At 39.7% G+C, this 16,071-nt stretch overlaps 3 protein-coding genes and 1 long non-coding RNA gene across 6 annotated transcripts; 2 read left to right on the top strand and 2 right to left on the bottom strand.

Annotated features, from left to right (window-relative positions):
• Positions 1 to 3,016: 3,016 nt before the first annotated feature.
• LOC124209482 lies at positions 3,017 to 4,078 on the bottom strand. Its single transcript, XR_006880924.1, has 2 exons — positions 3,507 to 4,078; positions 3,017 to 3,446 (listed from the first exon to the last, which is right to left on the bottom strand). It is a non-coding gene; the product is annotated as an uncharacterized LOC124209482 (long non-coding RNA).
• A 235-nt stretch (positions 4,079 to 4,313) lies between these two features.
• On the top strand, positions 4,314 to 6,516 carry LOC124209476 (mitochondrial tRNA-specific 2-thiouridylase 1-like). Its single transcript, XM_046607472.1, has 6 exons — positions 4,314 to 4,579; positions 4,640 to 4,805; positions 4,875 to 5,056; positions 5,125 to 5,351; positions 5,412 to 5,579; positions 5,665 to 6,516. Exons 1-6 carry the CDS (start codon positions 4,489 to 4,491, stop codon positions 6,058 to 6,060), a joined length of 1,230 nt encoding a protein of 409 aa, XP_046463428.1. The 5' UTR covers positions 4,314 to 4,488; the 3' UTR covers positions 6,061 to 6,516.
• A 152-nt stretch (positions 6,517 to 6,668) lies between these two features.
• On the top strand, positions 6,669 to 12,318 carry LOC124209475. Of its 2 annotated transcripts, XM_046607470.1 has the most exons (13): positions 7,116 to 7,165; positions 7,225 to 7,292; positions 7,373 to 7,458; positions 7,524 to 7,694; positions 7,762 to 7,953; positions 8,014 to 9,466; positions 9,533 to 9,838; positions 9,905 to 10,139; positions 10,237 to 10,405; positions 10,473 to 10,756; positions 10,834 to 10,963; positions 11,048 to 11,715; positions 11,786 to 12,318. In XM_046607470.1, exons 4-13 carry the CDS (start codon positions 7,614 to 7,616, stop codon positions 12,078 to 12,080), a joined length of 3,813 nt encoding a protein of 1,270 aa, XP_046463426.1. In that variant the 5' UTR covers positions 7,116 to 7,165; positions 7,225 to 7,292; positions 7,373 to 7,458; positions 7,524 to 7,613; the 3' UTR covers positions 12,081 to 12,318. The 2 variants fall into 2 exon arrangements, with proteins under 2 accessions (XP_046463425.1, XP_046463426.1); XM_046607469.1 differs by having other exon boundaries at positions 6,669 to 7,165; positions 7,225 to 7,458.
• On the bottom strand, positions 12,081 to 16,062 carry LOC124209478 (phosphatidate cytidylyltransferase, mitochondrial-like). 2 transcript variants are annotated; one of them, XM_046607478.1, is made up of 8 exons: positions 15,949 to 16,062; positions 15,414 to 15,478; positions 13,858 to 14,040; positions 13,719 to 13,783; positions 13,468 to 13,649; positions 12,891 to 13,099; positions 12,368 to 12,473; positions 12,081 to 12,283 (listed from the first exon to the last, which is right to left on the bottom strand). In XM_046607478.1, the coding sequence occupies exons 1-8, from the start codon at positions 15,965 to 15,967 to the stop codon at positions 12,135 to 12,137; spliced, it is 978 nt and encodes a 325-aa protein (XP_046463434.1). In that variant the 5' UTR covers positions 15,968 to 16,062; the 3' UTR covers positions 12,081 to 12,134. The 2 variants fall into 2 exon arrangements, with proteins under 2 accessions (XP_046463434.1, XP_046463433.1); XM_046607477.1 differs by lacking the exon at positions 15,949 to 16,062 and having other exon boundaries at positions 15,414 to 15,581.
• Between the last annotated feature and the right edge of the window lie 9 nt (positions 16,063 to 16,071).

Below are 16,071 nucleotides of genomic sequence, written 5' to 3'. Positions count from 1 at the left end.
TCGGGATGGATGGGAGCTAGTGCTGTTCGATCCTTGCTACTAGACGATCATTCGTCCGGGAATTTCAGCTCGTCTCATGTGCCACGGACAAATAACGTCTTGATAGCGGCGCCGGACATCTCGGATTATCCGAAGTGGATTCAAAATTTCAAGTTCTATTTTTTCCTTGTTATTATAACTGTTGCAGTTTTGATATTTCTACGTGTTTGTATTGCTTGTGGGTGCTGTCTATTGTTTAAGTTGAATCGCCGTTCTTCGAAATCTCGTTCACACGCGCAACCTGCTTCCGAAATGGAATTACGGGGCGTAATTCAACGGGGCCGGGAGTGATGTAACGGATCATGTTGCGCCAGATTTATATTGATTAATGATGTCATGTTGTTCGTATTTCTGAGCTCTGCAGGTGTTCCAAACGTGCTGATTGAACGTTTGGCGTCTTTTGAGGACTCGTATGGAGGATCCATGAGTTCATAGTGCGTGACTTTATTATAATTGCATTTCCGTACACGTGTCATTAAATGTAACCTAACCATTTCTAGAACTGCGTAGTTAGACGTCAACTACGCGGCAATAGAAATGTTTGGGTATAAAAGCTGATGTTTTTAAGTTAGTATTGGCATTGCTATTCCGAGACCAGACCTGAGTTAGTTAGAACTGTCAGTTGAGAATAGCTTATATCAATCCAGTGTTCTTCCCTTTTCTCTTCCTATATTTGGTATGTACTCACTTCCTTTTTAAAACCAATACACCATTTACATTTTGGGGAAATCGCCTCCGGCTTTTTCGTGTTCGTTATAATTTAGTGTAGGGTTCTTTTCGAGAACCTTTACACTATCATATTTAATCATGTTTGTTTTTACCAGCTGTATTATTTCCCCGTTAAGAACTTAACTTTCTTAAATAAACATGATAAATGAAAACATAAACTTATTTTTATTATTATAATTGACTTATTCCTAAGTTTATTTATTAGTAAACACGCTACGCACTTCTGTACGTAAATTAAAAAAATGTGCTACAACTGTTAATGTGTATGACAGTTATTAGTTTAAATTCATATATATTTTAAATGGTCCCCTAATATCATATATAAAAAAAATCCAACTGTAAAGGCGTAAATCACCCCATAAAAGTAGAAGAAAAACTTTTATATGTACGTTAAGATAAAACCTTACTAATGTGTGTTATGCACTTATGCTATGCCCTTTCTCAACAGTCGATTAAGTAACAAAGTAGTTTAATAAAACTATGCTTAAATTCATATAACTTCGATGGCGTAGCTGTAGCAACCTGGTCATAACTTGTGCTAGCTGGGTACGGGAATATTTAAATTCTACAAAAACAGGGGAATCCGGAGTAGGAAACTGGATTTGCCTGAATTATTTCAGATTTTTAGGTCGCATAGCGGAATGGAGAAAAATAGGGGGGTCCATGGATTTGGTGCGCTTCAGTGGTGGATTGCTTGTTAAATAGTTAAAATTTCTATTTTCAAGAAGGTTTCTTAATACAGATATCGATTAATGTAAAGAACAGAGTTCATGAAAAAATTTCATGATGCAATTTGTTCCCGGTTAAAAGTTATCTTGACTCCACTATAGATTGGTTCGCTGTTGCCATCTTGGCACGGTATTTGCCCATTTTAGCGCAGCCACAAATGGAAAGCATTTCCATTGTCCATAAGAAAAGGGTACGAAAGTAAGGACAGTCAAGGAAGGGAAGAATAGAGTGGGGAAGAAAGGGGAAAGGGTCCCTCTTTTTTCACTCTCCCTTTGTCTTTCCACTCGTACATAACGAGAACGTCAACGTCAATTGTCCATACTTAACGTAGCTCCAATCGTTTGTTCGAGAAGCAGACGGTTCTTGAACAAAGGATTGGACCTACGTTAAGCGTCAAGCGTAATAAAAATTTTCGTTCTGCTATCGGCTGCAGTGGTGCGCATCGGCGTAAACTGCGCACGACTTCTTACTCGACTACTACTTTTTGGTTGGAATAACATCTATAGAGCAAACCAATCACGCTTACCCCAGCCATGGCAACCTCGCGGCGGCCTTTTATGTGAAAATTCACTTTGGATGATGTGGAGTTCTTACAGGTTTGGGGAGGGTCCCTTAGATTTTAGTCTGTAGTTTTACTCTAGTTTATAATGGTAAAACTCTGTTGCAACAGTGAAATAGGGAATTGAACAGGGAATTACGTAAGTAACCATGACAACTCAGTAACTCACGCCTCGTCGTTGCGGTGTTGAGTTCCTACTTACTAATGCTAGAAATGACAATGCTGCTACTAATATTAATGCTACTTACTAATGCTAAATTTGAGCAATCGGAAGTCCAAAAAGGATTTTTTTGCCAGTCAATAATTATAAAGCTATACATCGCTTTTAATTGGCCTTTTTAGAATCAATTAAGCATGATCGTTTTAATTTTATGGCGAAAGCCTCTAATTTTTAAGTATTTTAGTTTAATAGAAAAACTTGATTTCGTCAGGGCCGCTTGGCCATAAGGCACCATGTAAACCGCGGCTGCCGCGCGACTGAAAATAATTTGACCGTCTGTCACTATTAATTTCATAAATAACCTATTTTACACGTGATGTTTATGAAAATTCGATAAGTTATAAAGTAAAAGACGTAGAACACGAGAAAATTTTTTAAATAATTTATTTCTAATTAGAAGTACCATATTTTTACAAATAAAAAACATTTGAATTTCTACTTGGTTGATGTGGCGTGTAGTGGACTAGAGCGTCAACGCTTTGGAAATAGGCAATGAGGCTCTGGTTTTGAACCCCAGCTGAACCCGTCATAAAACCACGATGTATCAGGAGAGGTGGGCAAACGCGAGAGGAAAAAACTGTGCCAACTTTCGGTAATCATTCTCACTTCTGCCGCTAGGTTCTCTAGTGTTAGTGGCCCTGAAATTTGGCGCGAAGTTTAACCATTGTGGATAACGCTTCGTAGTTTAAGGGTGTTTCAGTTCAGTAAAAATAAAATTAACACCATGCTAGTCTGTAATAACGTAAAATCAATTACAATTTATTTATTTTTTTAAGAATAATTGTTAATGTTAAGAAAAATTGTAAATACGTAGTGTTGTCGTTATTGTTGGTCATTGGGAGAAATATGGTTAACATTGGGGAATCTAACAAACGGAATCGTCATACAGGGAAAAAGTAATGGGAGGATGATATACCTGGTCGTTAAGCCCAAGAAACTGATTACTTATTGCCTTTTCGCAAGCAGCAGTGACATTTTTCCTGACATTTTTAATTCTTCACGTTGGGTTTCGACAAGATTTTCCAGCAAGAGTGACTTCAGCATTTTTCACATCAGATGTTGTTCGATCATCAAGTTTCTCTTCTGGTTGTTTATGGCATCCATTGTTTGATAATGGAGAGGTTGTTTGTTTCCGATACTTTTTGTTTGGGGCTACCCCATCTTTGTAACCTGCATAATTTAAAATCTGTTCATGAATAATACAGGAATTATTTATAAAGCGAAACTTACCAAGAAAAAGAGTTGGTATGGCATCATCTCTCAATTTCCAACGACTCAATGGGGCACCACCATTTACAGAGTTCTTGATGATGAATTCTTCTTTAAAATGTCTAGAACACACATGATCTTTTCTAGAAAATTTTCTGTCACTTCTTTCAAGATTCTTTCCCCATAAAATGAATTGCCTTTCTTTTTTTTGTGGTTTAAATACCTTAGCATCATTTTCTTTTGCTGATTTGTATCCCGTACAACATCCAACCACGAAACACTTCACCATTTCGCAACACGATTTATCAAAAACACATCACCCTAAGTTAAAGAACGAAATTATAAAATGAAACATCGAAATGGAATCTACTATCAACAATGGCAGACGCTTTACTTCTGATAATTCGCGCCCAATTTCAGGGCCACTAACACTAGAGAACCTAGCGGCAGAAGTGTAAACAATTTCAGAAAGTTGGCACAGTTTTCAGAGGTGGCGCCCTACTGCGTTTGCCCACCTCTCCTGATACATCGTGATAAAACTGTAAGTAGCGCCCTTGAGGCAGCATGCATAACACAGGATTCTTGATTGCTTTAAGGATATGACGTTAAATATACTGTGGTGTGTTCAATCACATCTAAATTGGAAACTGAAGGCGCTTTGAGCATATAATGGAAAGGCGCCATATAAATACGTACATTTCATTTTCATTTCATTTTAAAAATTTCATGTTACATTTTGTTCGAGGTTAAAAATTAATTACCCTCGACTATATATGATGAAATCAGACGGGGTAAAATAGACTCGGAGTCCGAACTCCAAAGTGCAGTGCCACATTTGACGCTAGAGGACTCCGTAGTGCAATTCTACATGCAGACGACACGAATGTTATTCGTATATGGCCAGCGCTCTAAGAGTTTTGACTTTTTTTAAATTAAAATTATTTAATTATTTTAGAATAGTTTCAGTTTGATACGACAGATAGGTCAAACAAAAGTGTTTTTCATGATTGTAATAAAAAGAATAAGGAGAGTAGTATGCGGTGTATCTGGCGGAGTAGATTCTTCTGTAGCGGCCTTATTATTGAAGAAGAAAGGTATAAAATTCACTAGCAATTATTTAAACAAGTACTTAAAGACTTATGAATTCTAACTAGGTTATGATGTTGTTGGAGTATTCATGAAAAACTGGGATGGAAAGGATGAATTGGGAGTCTGTCAATCGGACAAGGATGTTGAAGTTGCTGAGCGGACTTGTAAGATTCTCAATATTCCATTTTTTGAAGTTAACTTTGTTAAAGAGTACTGGAATCATGTGTTTGAGTATGAATTAACATAAATAAATAGAAGAAGGAATCAAATACTAATAATAAACATGTATGAACTTCTTAGGAATCTTCTGCAAGATTACCAAGCAGGATTAACTCCAAATCCAGACATCCTTTGTAATTATCACATCAAATTTGATTTATTCTTTGACTATGCCAAGGAAAAGTTGGGTGCTGATTTTGTGGCTACTGGACATTATGCTAGATCATCACTTGGGATAAATTCTGTTGAAACAGAATCTGAAAGTATCGATGTTATTCTTTTAAATAAATATTTTCTATTCAAATGGTAAAATTTCCTAAAATTTCATTAGATACAAAATTGCTCACTTCTCGTGATGACTTCAAAGATCAAACATTTTTCTTAAGCCACATCAAACAAAGTTCATTAAAGAAAACCCTTTTTCCAATTGGTGGTTTATTAAAAAGTGAGGTTCGAAAGTTAGCCAGCGATAATGGGCTTGAGCATGTATCAAATAGGCAAGACAGCACTGGCATATGCTTCATCGGACGGCGAAATTTCCAAGAATTCATTTCTGAGGTATGTCACCAAGCCGACGCTTGATCTTCATGAAAAATTTCTATTTTATGTTATTTTCAGTACGTACCCAACAACCCCGGCCCTTTTATCGATGTTGACACTGATGAGGAGGTGGGACAACATTTAGGTATTCACATGTGGACATTGGGCCAGCGATGCCGCATAGGTGGCTGCCTCAAGCCATACTTTGTGGCCTCCAAGCAACCAGAAACGCGAACTATATTCGTGGTAAGATTGTTGAACTTCCAAGAGAGAAAAATAAAACAAGTAAACGGTAAAAATTTTACTTAATAAAATTTTTATAATTTGATAGGCGTCCGGTACAAATCATCCTGCTTTGTTTTCGAATGCGTTCCTTTCCAGCACTCCACACTGGATTCACTCCACTCCGGGAGAGTTACAAGAAAATAAGACTTTTGATTGCTTTTTTCGATTTCAGCATACAAAACCATTGACGGCGGCTCAAATCGCAGTTCATCAATCCGGCCTCATTGTGACTCTAGATCGACCCACCCGCGCTCTTACTCCTGGCCAGTACGCCGTATTTTACTCGGGTCAAGAGTGCCTTGGTTGTGCTCGCATAGTCCAAAATCTGAACAATGGTTGGCATAATTGTATGACAGAAACGTCCATCTCTTCAATGTACGATAGGTTTTCTGAAGGGAAAAACCCTAGTCCCTCTATAGTGCCTGGGGCAAAATTCGTGTAAATATCACGCTACTACAAGAGTATAAATTCAGCGGCGATTTTGTTACGTGGTAAGTAGGCGGTTCCGCAAAATGTTCCCCATCTCCCAAGTCCTAACCGTCCGTACCTAGCCGTGCCTTGTCATACTAAGAGATACTTGAATTTCGTGCGGAAAGTAAAGAAAAAAACCGCTGCAGCGCCTCGGGGATAATATCTGAGTTGAACTAGTGAAGGGAGTCTAGCGAGGGGCAAGCGACTGAACAGGTTAGTCAGCCGAATACAAGGCCGCTGAACGCACACGAATCTAGAAGTTCTTACTACCAGTGAGGATTGGGGAGAAGCAATTGCGCAACAACTTTTTGTACAGATTATTTCGCATTGTTTGTGCATCGAAAACAATTGACAGTTTGTGAAGTGTTAATGAAATGATAGTGTCGAAATAAAATCTCATATCACAAGGGCATAAAGTGATGAAGTTGTGGAAAACGAGCTATTTTGTCCTTGATTTTGCGCCCACTTCGAACGCCGGAAGCTATAGTTGTACAAGTTTCGGCCACGGAATTCCCCAATGTTACATCTGTTACTTTTTTAACACACTTGAGAAAAGGCGAAAGGTTCATGCTCCAAAAGTTTGTTGGTTTAAAGTCCATTTAAATCTGCACTATTCCTGATGGCACTGGAACAGCACGCAGTTTATCGTTAGATCTTTATTTGGGCAAAGAATGGCGTTCACTTTTTCGCAAGGTGGCATTGACTTGACCAATGGCGATTTAGTCTACGAAACAGACGCTGAACCCATTACAGATCCAAATGTTAATGGTAACGTGAATCCAAAATATTCTGACAGTGCAGCCGACCGTGTGCCAATCAGTAAAAATACGCAGATTGAAGACTCTGATATTGACGCTTGTCCGATCGATTGCGACCAACTTGTCAGAAATGCAGCAATGACAACCGACCCTGGCCAGTTCAAATTCGAAAACAGCGCAGTTGAAATCTCCAATTCTTCAAGTGTCCGCATTGGCAATAGTTTCAACCAGAAAACAGATATTACATTTGATAGAGCAACTTCAGTCATAGTTGATCGACGACAGTGGAACTACATAAATTGTCCGGATTCCAAGAACGTAAATTGATTTTAAATGATTTTGTGTTTCGTAAAATATTAATGGATTTATGGGACAAGGTCCCCTTCCAAAGATCGGAGAGTCGCATGGTTATTGTCGACAAAGTCCAAACATTTAATCAGGACAGGTACCGCAACCGTTTGGCTTACTTCACTCCCTTGCCGTGGTGTACCTGGTTCAGTCCTCATTTGGATAATCTTTATACAGCACTTCAGCTTGTCACAAGCGACCGCTTCGATGGCCGGTCTGGCCCCACCTTAATTTCCCTTGAGCAAATTGTGCAAGAAAAGCAGGTTTATTTTGTTTCCATAACTGAAAGTTATTTGCTATAATTAACGATATTTTTTCAAATTTTCAGAGCGAGTTTCCACTTAAAAATGGGGGCCGCCCGTGCCGTGTACTCATCGAAGGTAATCCTGGTTACGGAAAAACCACACTAACCTTGAAGATGGCCTTTGACTGGGCAGCAAAAAAGGAGTATATTGACAAATTTCATCTCGTCTTTCTCATCCCACTGAGAGACTTCCAAGTAATTGTTTGACGTTACTTCCTGTTGATTCAAGTGCTATTTCATAAACGACATTTCATTCAAATAGGGAGACTTGCAGAGTTATCTATTTAATGAATTTTTCCCTCAACACGAATCGTTGGAAGACCGAGAAGACTGGTGGAACTACATTAAAGAAAACCATCAGAGCATATTATTCATTTTGGACGGACTTGATGAATTATCGTCCGAACATCGAGCTCCTATAGACATGCTACTCAAGGGCAACATATTCGACAAGGTAGTTTTGGCTGTTGAATTAACCAAGTATGGTTAGAAATTCCGCGTGTTTACTTTACAGGTGAGTGTAGTGGTGACCTCGAGATCGGTCTCATCAGACGACAACATTCTGAGTTATTTCAACCGACGCATTGAAATCCGCGGTTTCGGATTGGGACAAACAGAGCAGTTTATTCAGAACTATTTCCAAATCAAGGAAAAGCCGAATTTGGGTACCAAGCTAATCAACCTCCTTGACGGACCGTATTCAAGCAGCCGACATCTCGCTTCTTGCCCGTTAACGTGCCTTTTCCTTTGCGTCGTCTTCGAAGACGAAGGCAATGAAAATCAAGAGAAAGGCACAATAAATGATGGCATATTGCACAAGATGACCCAAATCTACCAAGGACTTGTTAATTGGCTTGTTCGAAGGGCGCTGAATAAGAAGCAAATCTCAGGAATCCAGGATGGATCGGCTGCAATGTCTTCAACGTCATTTTATACTCAGCAAGATTATGAAAAAGCCCTCTCCGATTTCGGTCTGTTGTGTCTTCAGGCTTTAGCACGAGGTGGCACTCAGTTCACTCATGAGCAGTTGAAAGAACTACCGGATAACAGCTGTGAGCTAGTGCTGGAATTGGGTCTGATGATCCGCAGGAGCGCACCTCGCAGCACTACGCTATGCATCCCGAAAAACCCGTGCTATCAACCAATCCACAAGGCGTTTTTGGAGTATTTGGCCGCTTGGTACTTGTCCGGCTCACTTGAAGAGCGCTTTGTCGAACATTTCAGCTTACTGCAATCCAGTTTCATTTCGCGTGAAAGCCTCAATTTGATTTTCAAGTTCTTGGCTGGATTGTTGGCAGAGAACGCTGCAGTCTTCTTCCGTTTGCATCATCTTTCAGCGTTTGAACTTCCAGTCATAACCCTCTTCGAGCTGCTACGTGAAAGTGGCGCTACCTCTGACAATGTGCGAGCCTTGTCATCTATTCTCGACAGTGAAATAGTCGTCGTCCGATCAAATCAGATCGAGCTGGATGGCTGGGCCGGACTGCTTGCTGAACCGGACTGTCCTATTCGCTCAATCAAATTCGTCTGGGCTGACGCGCCGTTTAACAGCGCCGCCCTGGATCGTTTCTTCACGGCTTTTCAGACCAATCGTTCTGTTATTTGCCTAGTTGTTAGTGCAGCTTGCGGGCTCTCGCCGGACGAGAATGATGTAGTGGCCATGGGAGCTTTCACAGTGCAGGCACTAAAGAAAACTCAACTACGTCACTTTAGTCTGCACTTGATTGGCGACACCTGGGCCACTAAAGTTATTACGGCCGTTAACAACACGCTCAACTATCGCTACGTTGCTTTTTCCTTGACTTCTATCAAGATAAGCGTTGATGTTGGAACTCAGCAAGTCGTCGCGCTCAGCCAAGGACTGCGCCAATCTAATGTGAAATCTCTCGTCCTGTCAAAACTATCTTGCGGACCAGAAGGCTACGTTTCGATCGCTTCTCTTTTGAAATCTCTCCAGCACCTCTCAGGTATTTCATCCTTCAGTGGTTTTTATTTGACTTCACTTAACATTTGTTTATTTCCTGTTTTTATAGTTTCTTTAAATCTGCTCAAAACACTGCCACCATCCAGAGTGGATAAGCGCTTTGAAGAAGGTTCTCCAGGAGATTTACAGACGTTGGAATCTTATTTTAATGCTGCGGCACGTCAACGTGCTGGAATAAAAGTTCCGGAACCTATAGGTCCAAGAAAGTCAGTCGATACTTGCTCATCATCAGTCTCTGCTAAGCACGCTGAAGAAACTTCCCAGAACGAAGCAAACTTGTTAGCATTGATTTTGTCTGTGTTGGAATCCAACAATCACGGTGATTTCAAGCTCCAAGATGGACTAAGGTTGCCAGGTATACACATTTAGAGAACATTTAAAGATAACTGTTATTAATTTTAAATTACGTCAACTTAATTAGGCATATTGGTTCCGAATGCACTAGGGTTCTTTAAACTAAATGAACCTGAGTGTTTACAAGGTAGCCACACAAGCGGTTTTCATTCACTTTTTGTCGCTCTGCAAGCGCCAGACTGTCAGTTGTCCAGATTGGATTTAACGGGATGCTGCTTGGAACCGATGGATTTGAACTGTTTAGGACAAGCCATACGTCATAGCCAAAGTCTTAAGTCTCTTCGGTTAGCAAAATTGAAAAGGTAGATCGACATTTCCCATATACAATTTTTTATGTTTTTTTTTTTATTATAATTTCTTTTTAATTATCATTTTTGTTTAATTATCATTTGTATTCAGATTTGAAGAAGTCATTCCTATTCTAATCAACACTAATTTGACCTGGTTAGACGTCTCGTCTGGATATATTAGCATCGGTAAAGGAAGTATAATCAAGCTGGTTTATGCTCTGTCAACCGCTTTGAAGCTGGTGTCGCTTTCTTTGGCTGGATGGAAGTTTACGATCGACGTAAAACCACTTAATGTATATTTAACGAAAAGATAATGACAGGAAATTCTTTTTTTTTTTTCTTTAGAACATCTCTATTCTTAGAATAGTAGATCGATTTATGAGATCTAGTCCACTGCAGGAGTTGAACTTGAACGGTTGTCGGTTCTTGATACAATTGCCTTTACATACTGTACCAGTACCCCCCATTGGTACTTCATGCATGTCCATAATCAGTCAAATTGCGACAAACCCAAATCATGACCAATCTCCAAGGTCAAATTTAACACAAATGTTTGGCGCGTTTCGTCTCAAGTTCCCTACCGGAAATTCGAATCAACCATCTCCAAACGATCCCCTTTTTAACTCCAAGTATAAATTATCGATAAACACAGTTAAAAAAGAAAAAAAAAGAACTATTTTAAAATACTTATCTTCATTGCAATCAGATTTCCTGAAGATTCCGAGGAAATTCAAAGTAAGGAAGACATGGAATTTTACAGTGATAACCTTAACGTCAAAAGTCAATGGCCTCACTTGACGAAGCTCTCTTTGACAGAAACAGTCGCATCGTTTCAGGTAAGAAAAAATCATCCGCATAACTACTGTTAACTTTTTATTGCCTTTATCATATGATACTATTTCCAATTATTTCTTTTATAGGGAGTGGACAAAAAAGAAGTTGAGGTGGTGGGAGGTCCAGAACTTTTTGTTTTACTGGACCAGCTGAGGAATTTGACAGAGCTGTCAGTCAGCATGAAACCCAAGATGCCAGAGAGCGCCGCACCTGTTCCTTCCATTCCACCGTTGAACGACGCATCCACCAAGAAATTCTTCCGTTCCGTTCACCAACGACTTGGCCGGAAACTGACAAGATTGTGCATGTCGTTTTGCTCCATCGCTTGGCAGCGGCCATCGCAAACAGCTGCCACGTTGATTCGTCGTCTACAGAAGTGCGAGAAACTTGTGGAACTTGAATTCAATTTTCTACAGTTCTGCGCAACCGCAGAGTCAGCATGTCCGGTTACAGCGTCAGCTGTGAAACCGAATCAGCAGTTACACGTGGGCCAAGGTGAGCCCATTCATTGGCTTCTGTATGCAGTTATTGCTGGTTGTCCACGTTTGGAAGAACTATCTCTTATTGGAACGACGCTAACCTTGACGCAAGCTTATAACTTGGGATTACAAATTCGCGATCGATGGAGAGGCACCACATTACGGATTCACATCTGGCGCACTAGTAACGACGAACACCAAACTGCTGAAATAATTTCAATGAACTTGTTACACGCACTGAAGAACGATAGCAAATTTGAAACGGATTTCATCGGGTTGGTAGAGCGGTTTTATTTCTTTGTTTTTCATTTTTTTTTTTTCATTTTTATTTCTTTGTATTTCTAGCGGTTTCAGAGCCACGGTCCTGATTCGTCGCCGGAAGCATCTGTGTAGTCTTGGAGCGCGCCTTAATGACATAAAAATCGGGTTGCCTAAACTGCTTCCGCTGTTTTGCTCTTCAAGCAGTGAACTGTTTAATTTCCGGGTGAACGGAGCTAACGATCAGCAAGAAAATATGGGAAACGACAATATCGAAGAATTATGCTCTACGCTACCCCCGAGTTTAAGATCACTTTTCGGACTCACTCCATTTGATTATTCTATCATGCTAGCTCATAACTGGGATTCAAATATTTCGTGATTGTGTCTTGCCTAAAACAGGCTAAGTATATTCTTCTCGTCTATTTACAAAACGTTATTCCGAATCATGGGGATTCTTCTTCAGACTCTTCCAAAACTTGTTAATTTTGGCAAATCCATATCGGACGGCTTTGACGAACCCGGCAGTTGGTATTCCTTTAATACTTTGAGTCCAACTTGAAGCTTTGACTGTTTTTTGTACAGCTGCAAATATACCAAGTGATATGTCATTACAGAAATACGTTTTCCATCTCCAGAAAGAACAGCATTTTTTAAAAAATAATGTACCTTCTTTAACGAGTTCAGGGCATTCAGTATCATGGGCAGCAGCGCGGAAAACATCCTCTACATCTTGCCATCGTCCGTCACGGTTCCATTCGTGCACTATTGTTTGCTGAAAATGAAAAGTCAGGTATGAAAACATTTCTTCACAGGGATGGAAAAAACAAAGACATAAGGTTTTTTCTTCTCAACGGTACGAAAATATGAATCGATTTTGAATGGATAGTCAGTCAAGGCCGCCCGAACCTCTTTCGCCCATAGACTGCCTTTCGGGGAAAACGAAATAATCCCCGTTTCTCTATCCTTGGTACAATTTTGCGGTACTTTTGCTAAAAGGAGTTGCTTATAACGGTTCGTCTGCCGGCCGGTGGGGAAATTGTCGTTCTCAAAAGTCACATCGCAACAATTTTTAATGGTGCAGCTTCTATTGGGAACACGCTTGTACTGGGGATTCGTGAGAACCAGTTCGGGGAGTTTTAGCAGGGAGACTTTCACGAAGCCGGTTATGTGCAAACGTTGCATACATTACCTGAATCTGCTTGGGCAATAAGTTGAGGTGAAACATTCGAGCACCAGGGCTAGTGTCCTGCTCGCACCTCCCTGAAGAGGTATTGAACTCCGCATACGCAGCCAATCCGGGCCAAAGGGAAGAATATAATTCACGAAATTTACCGATTTGTGGTGTGACGATATTCTTGACTTTATTACGATCTTCACCAAAACTCATTCGGAAATCACCTAGTGAAAGAATATTAAATTTAACAACAAGACAAATGGAAGTAGGGTAGCATACTATTATTCGAAAAACGCCTGTTATTTGCCATTAATCGGTTACTTTCTGGAACAAAATACAAATACATCTGCACACTCATTTTCGATGACAAGGACACGCAACTTTCTTCTTGACCACTTTCACATTTTTCACAAGTAGACTCAGTAGGCGACCACAGTCCACAGACAGGAATGACGCAGCAGGGAACTATTTAGCTTATGTTTTGCCATTCATGTGCAGTTCTTTTAACGTTCGGTTAGGTTATTCACACAAAAATGACGAGTCATTTCCATATGTGAAAACGCGTCATAATAGTAAAGAAATTCATAAAAACCTGAGTAGGAAAGGCCGGCCAAGGTCTGGTAGAGAGTTTCTTCTTGAAACGTGTCAGGAAGAAGAAGAAGCGCCGTGTGCATGGCATTCTGTAGGTTATGCTTAAGGGCAGATCGTAATGGATGGCTCGAGTGCGGCAACACTAGAGGCATGACGGGCTTGTGTAACCGGCCACTTATATACCTGAACAAATAAAGTAAAATTTAAATCAAATTCTTCTCATTTTTAACACAAAATCGTTGAATTTCCTACATCCATTCCCAGTCAAGAAGATCTGCAACCAAAGCGGATGATGATATCACTCCATACTTGAGTAACTGTAAAATATTACCCCGTCTTTAATTCAGATTTTGCTAGTTAGCAATCACTATGCATTATAATATTCAAATACCCCATGTTTATAAGGGACGAGTGTGTTGAAGTAAACTCGAGCCCCCCACTTTTCTTGAAATGAAGCCAGCAGATGTGGACCGAGGTATTTCATGGAAGAATAATGCTTCGAATTACGTTCCAAATTCAATCGGTGAAATGTCTCGGCATCATCCACCACCAGAATGAGATCCACTACATTTCCCTTGAATTAGAACATAAAAGAACCTGTTAGTGCGTGCGGTTACTTCATAGCTTTCTCCTAAAAATCAGAATCAGGCTATTGTTTGACACTGTATGTTATTCTAAAGAATTGGGAAAGAGTTACGTAAACCTAAACAATACTGTATTCCTGGGAAAGACGTAAATAATCACCAACAGTTATAAAAACAGATCCGGTGACAGGGAGAAGAAAAGGGGAAAAAACGTGTGCGTTGGAAATCAATCGCAATGTGGAGCTCCGTACTTTTCATGAAGGCTTTTAACGGTGACATTCTCCAGTTCGGCCAATCGACCCATGACAATTTGGGCTACATCTTTAATGTCATTATAGCGATGAAGAAGATCAATTTGGCGATCAAGTTCTTCAATGGAGAGGTTTTCAGACACAAGTCCGGCAATCTCACGATCAAGCTGTGCTTCCTTTTGACGCAATTCATCCAAAGTTGGAGTCGAAAGTCTCGCTCGTTTGAGTCTATTGAACTGAAGTGGGGTGACGGAACCGTTGTTTGATATGCGGCTACTCAAAGGACTTTGAATAGGGCTTCGGACTCGTTTGTTTTGCTCGTCATCACGCAAACAGACTGGCGTTGGAGTGCACGGAGAAGATTTTGAAGTAGTTGGACCTTTGCCTCCCGTGAACGGTGACTTGAAGGGTCGATTGATTCTGCTTTCGGTAGTTGTTCGCAGCTTCCCGTTTGGACGAGGACTTTCAATAATTTTACTAAATCACGAGTAACAGGAAACATGTAGCACACAGTTCAGAACACAATAAAAAATTACGACCGAGTCGTTAAACGATGGTCAAATATTTCGCACACAAATTTTAACAATTGAAATTCTTTGGTTTGGATATTACCATTTTGATTTACGTAAGAGCATTTCTAAACAGCAGAATATTAAAGCAATGTCTATCCTGTAACTAATTACATTATTTATTACCTCTTTATCGCTCTTTATCTAATAGTTAAATTTATAAATTTATCTTTGCAAGTTAATTTCATGTACCATTACTGGCCTCACTTTTCCTTTGGACTTAAATAACCACAAAAAAAACAGGTTTCTTGATTACATTTAACACATTTTCAAAATGAGAAACATGCCCGGGGAAGGTTTCAATGAACTGTAGCTCAATTTTGAAAACCTGTTATGAAATTTCCAGAGTACAGTGTTTCTCCAGTTCTCTGAGTACATTTCGACCTCTTTCTATCTTGTCTCGAAAGTTTCACTGAACCCGCCTTGTATACAGTTACGAATAATTGTGATTTCCCAACATGGTTAACTAAACCACCCCTCAAACATACATTATTCAGCCACACAAACAAACGAAAGAATGCTTATTTCCGAGTTCTGTCTCACCTCGGTAGATTTTTGTCCATGTTGTTGAAAAGCTCCTGATCCGTAAGAAAATGCAAACACGAGATCTTCAGGGAATAGAGAGAGAATATGTCGAAATTTATCAGTCAAGGCTACAGGTGTATCACAAAACAAACGCACTGTTTTGAAAGCGAGCCTGGAGGTAGCCATTTTAAATCATCAATACTTGGTTTGCGGGTCGAAGTAAAGCTTCGTTATTCACAGATTTCTTTTTATTGCGCTTTTGGGTTTTTCGAAACATATTATAATATACATAACTTTTTTAAATGGAGATTATGGCCCTTAATAAAAGATTACTTTCCTATATAAAAAATTAGCGAAACCCGATTAAACAAATTTTTTTATTGCAATCAAAATAAAAAGTTAAAAAGATAAAAACTCCACACTCCAGGCGATTAGCCCAGCCCAGCTCTGACGTAATATAATATTGCGTCAATGCCTCAATGGATCTGAGGATAATGTTTAAAAAAGTAAAAATAGATGAATGTTTGAAAGAAGATTCTTCTTCGTAACGCACCTTGAGAGCAGTGGCGCATATACGCGATATGAATCCCTTGAGGCGAGTTCCATGAATCCGTTGACCTAAAACCACCTAAAACAAGAAAACGCCTTTTATTTGCCGAGAGTCGAAGAAAAAAGA

The sequence above is a fragment of the Daphnia pulex genome, chromosome 12 (assembly GCF_021134715.1).
Source record: "Daphnia pulex isolate KAP4 chromosome 12, ASM2113471v1".
Taxonomy (NCBI): Eukaryota; Metazoa; Arthropoda; class Branchiopoda; order Diplostraca; family Daphniidae; genus Daphnia; species Daphnia pulex.
This window is presented reverse-complemented; position numbering and strand designations above follow the sequence as displayed.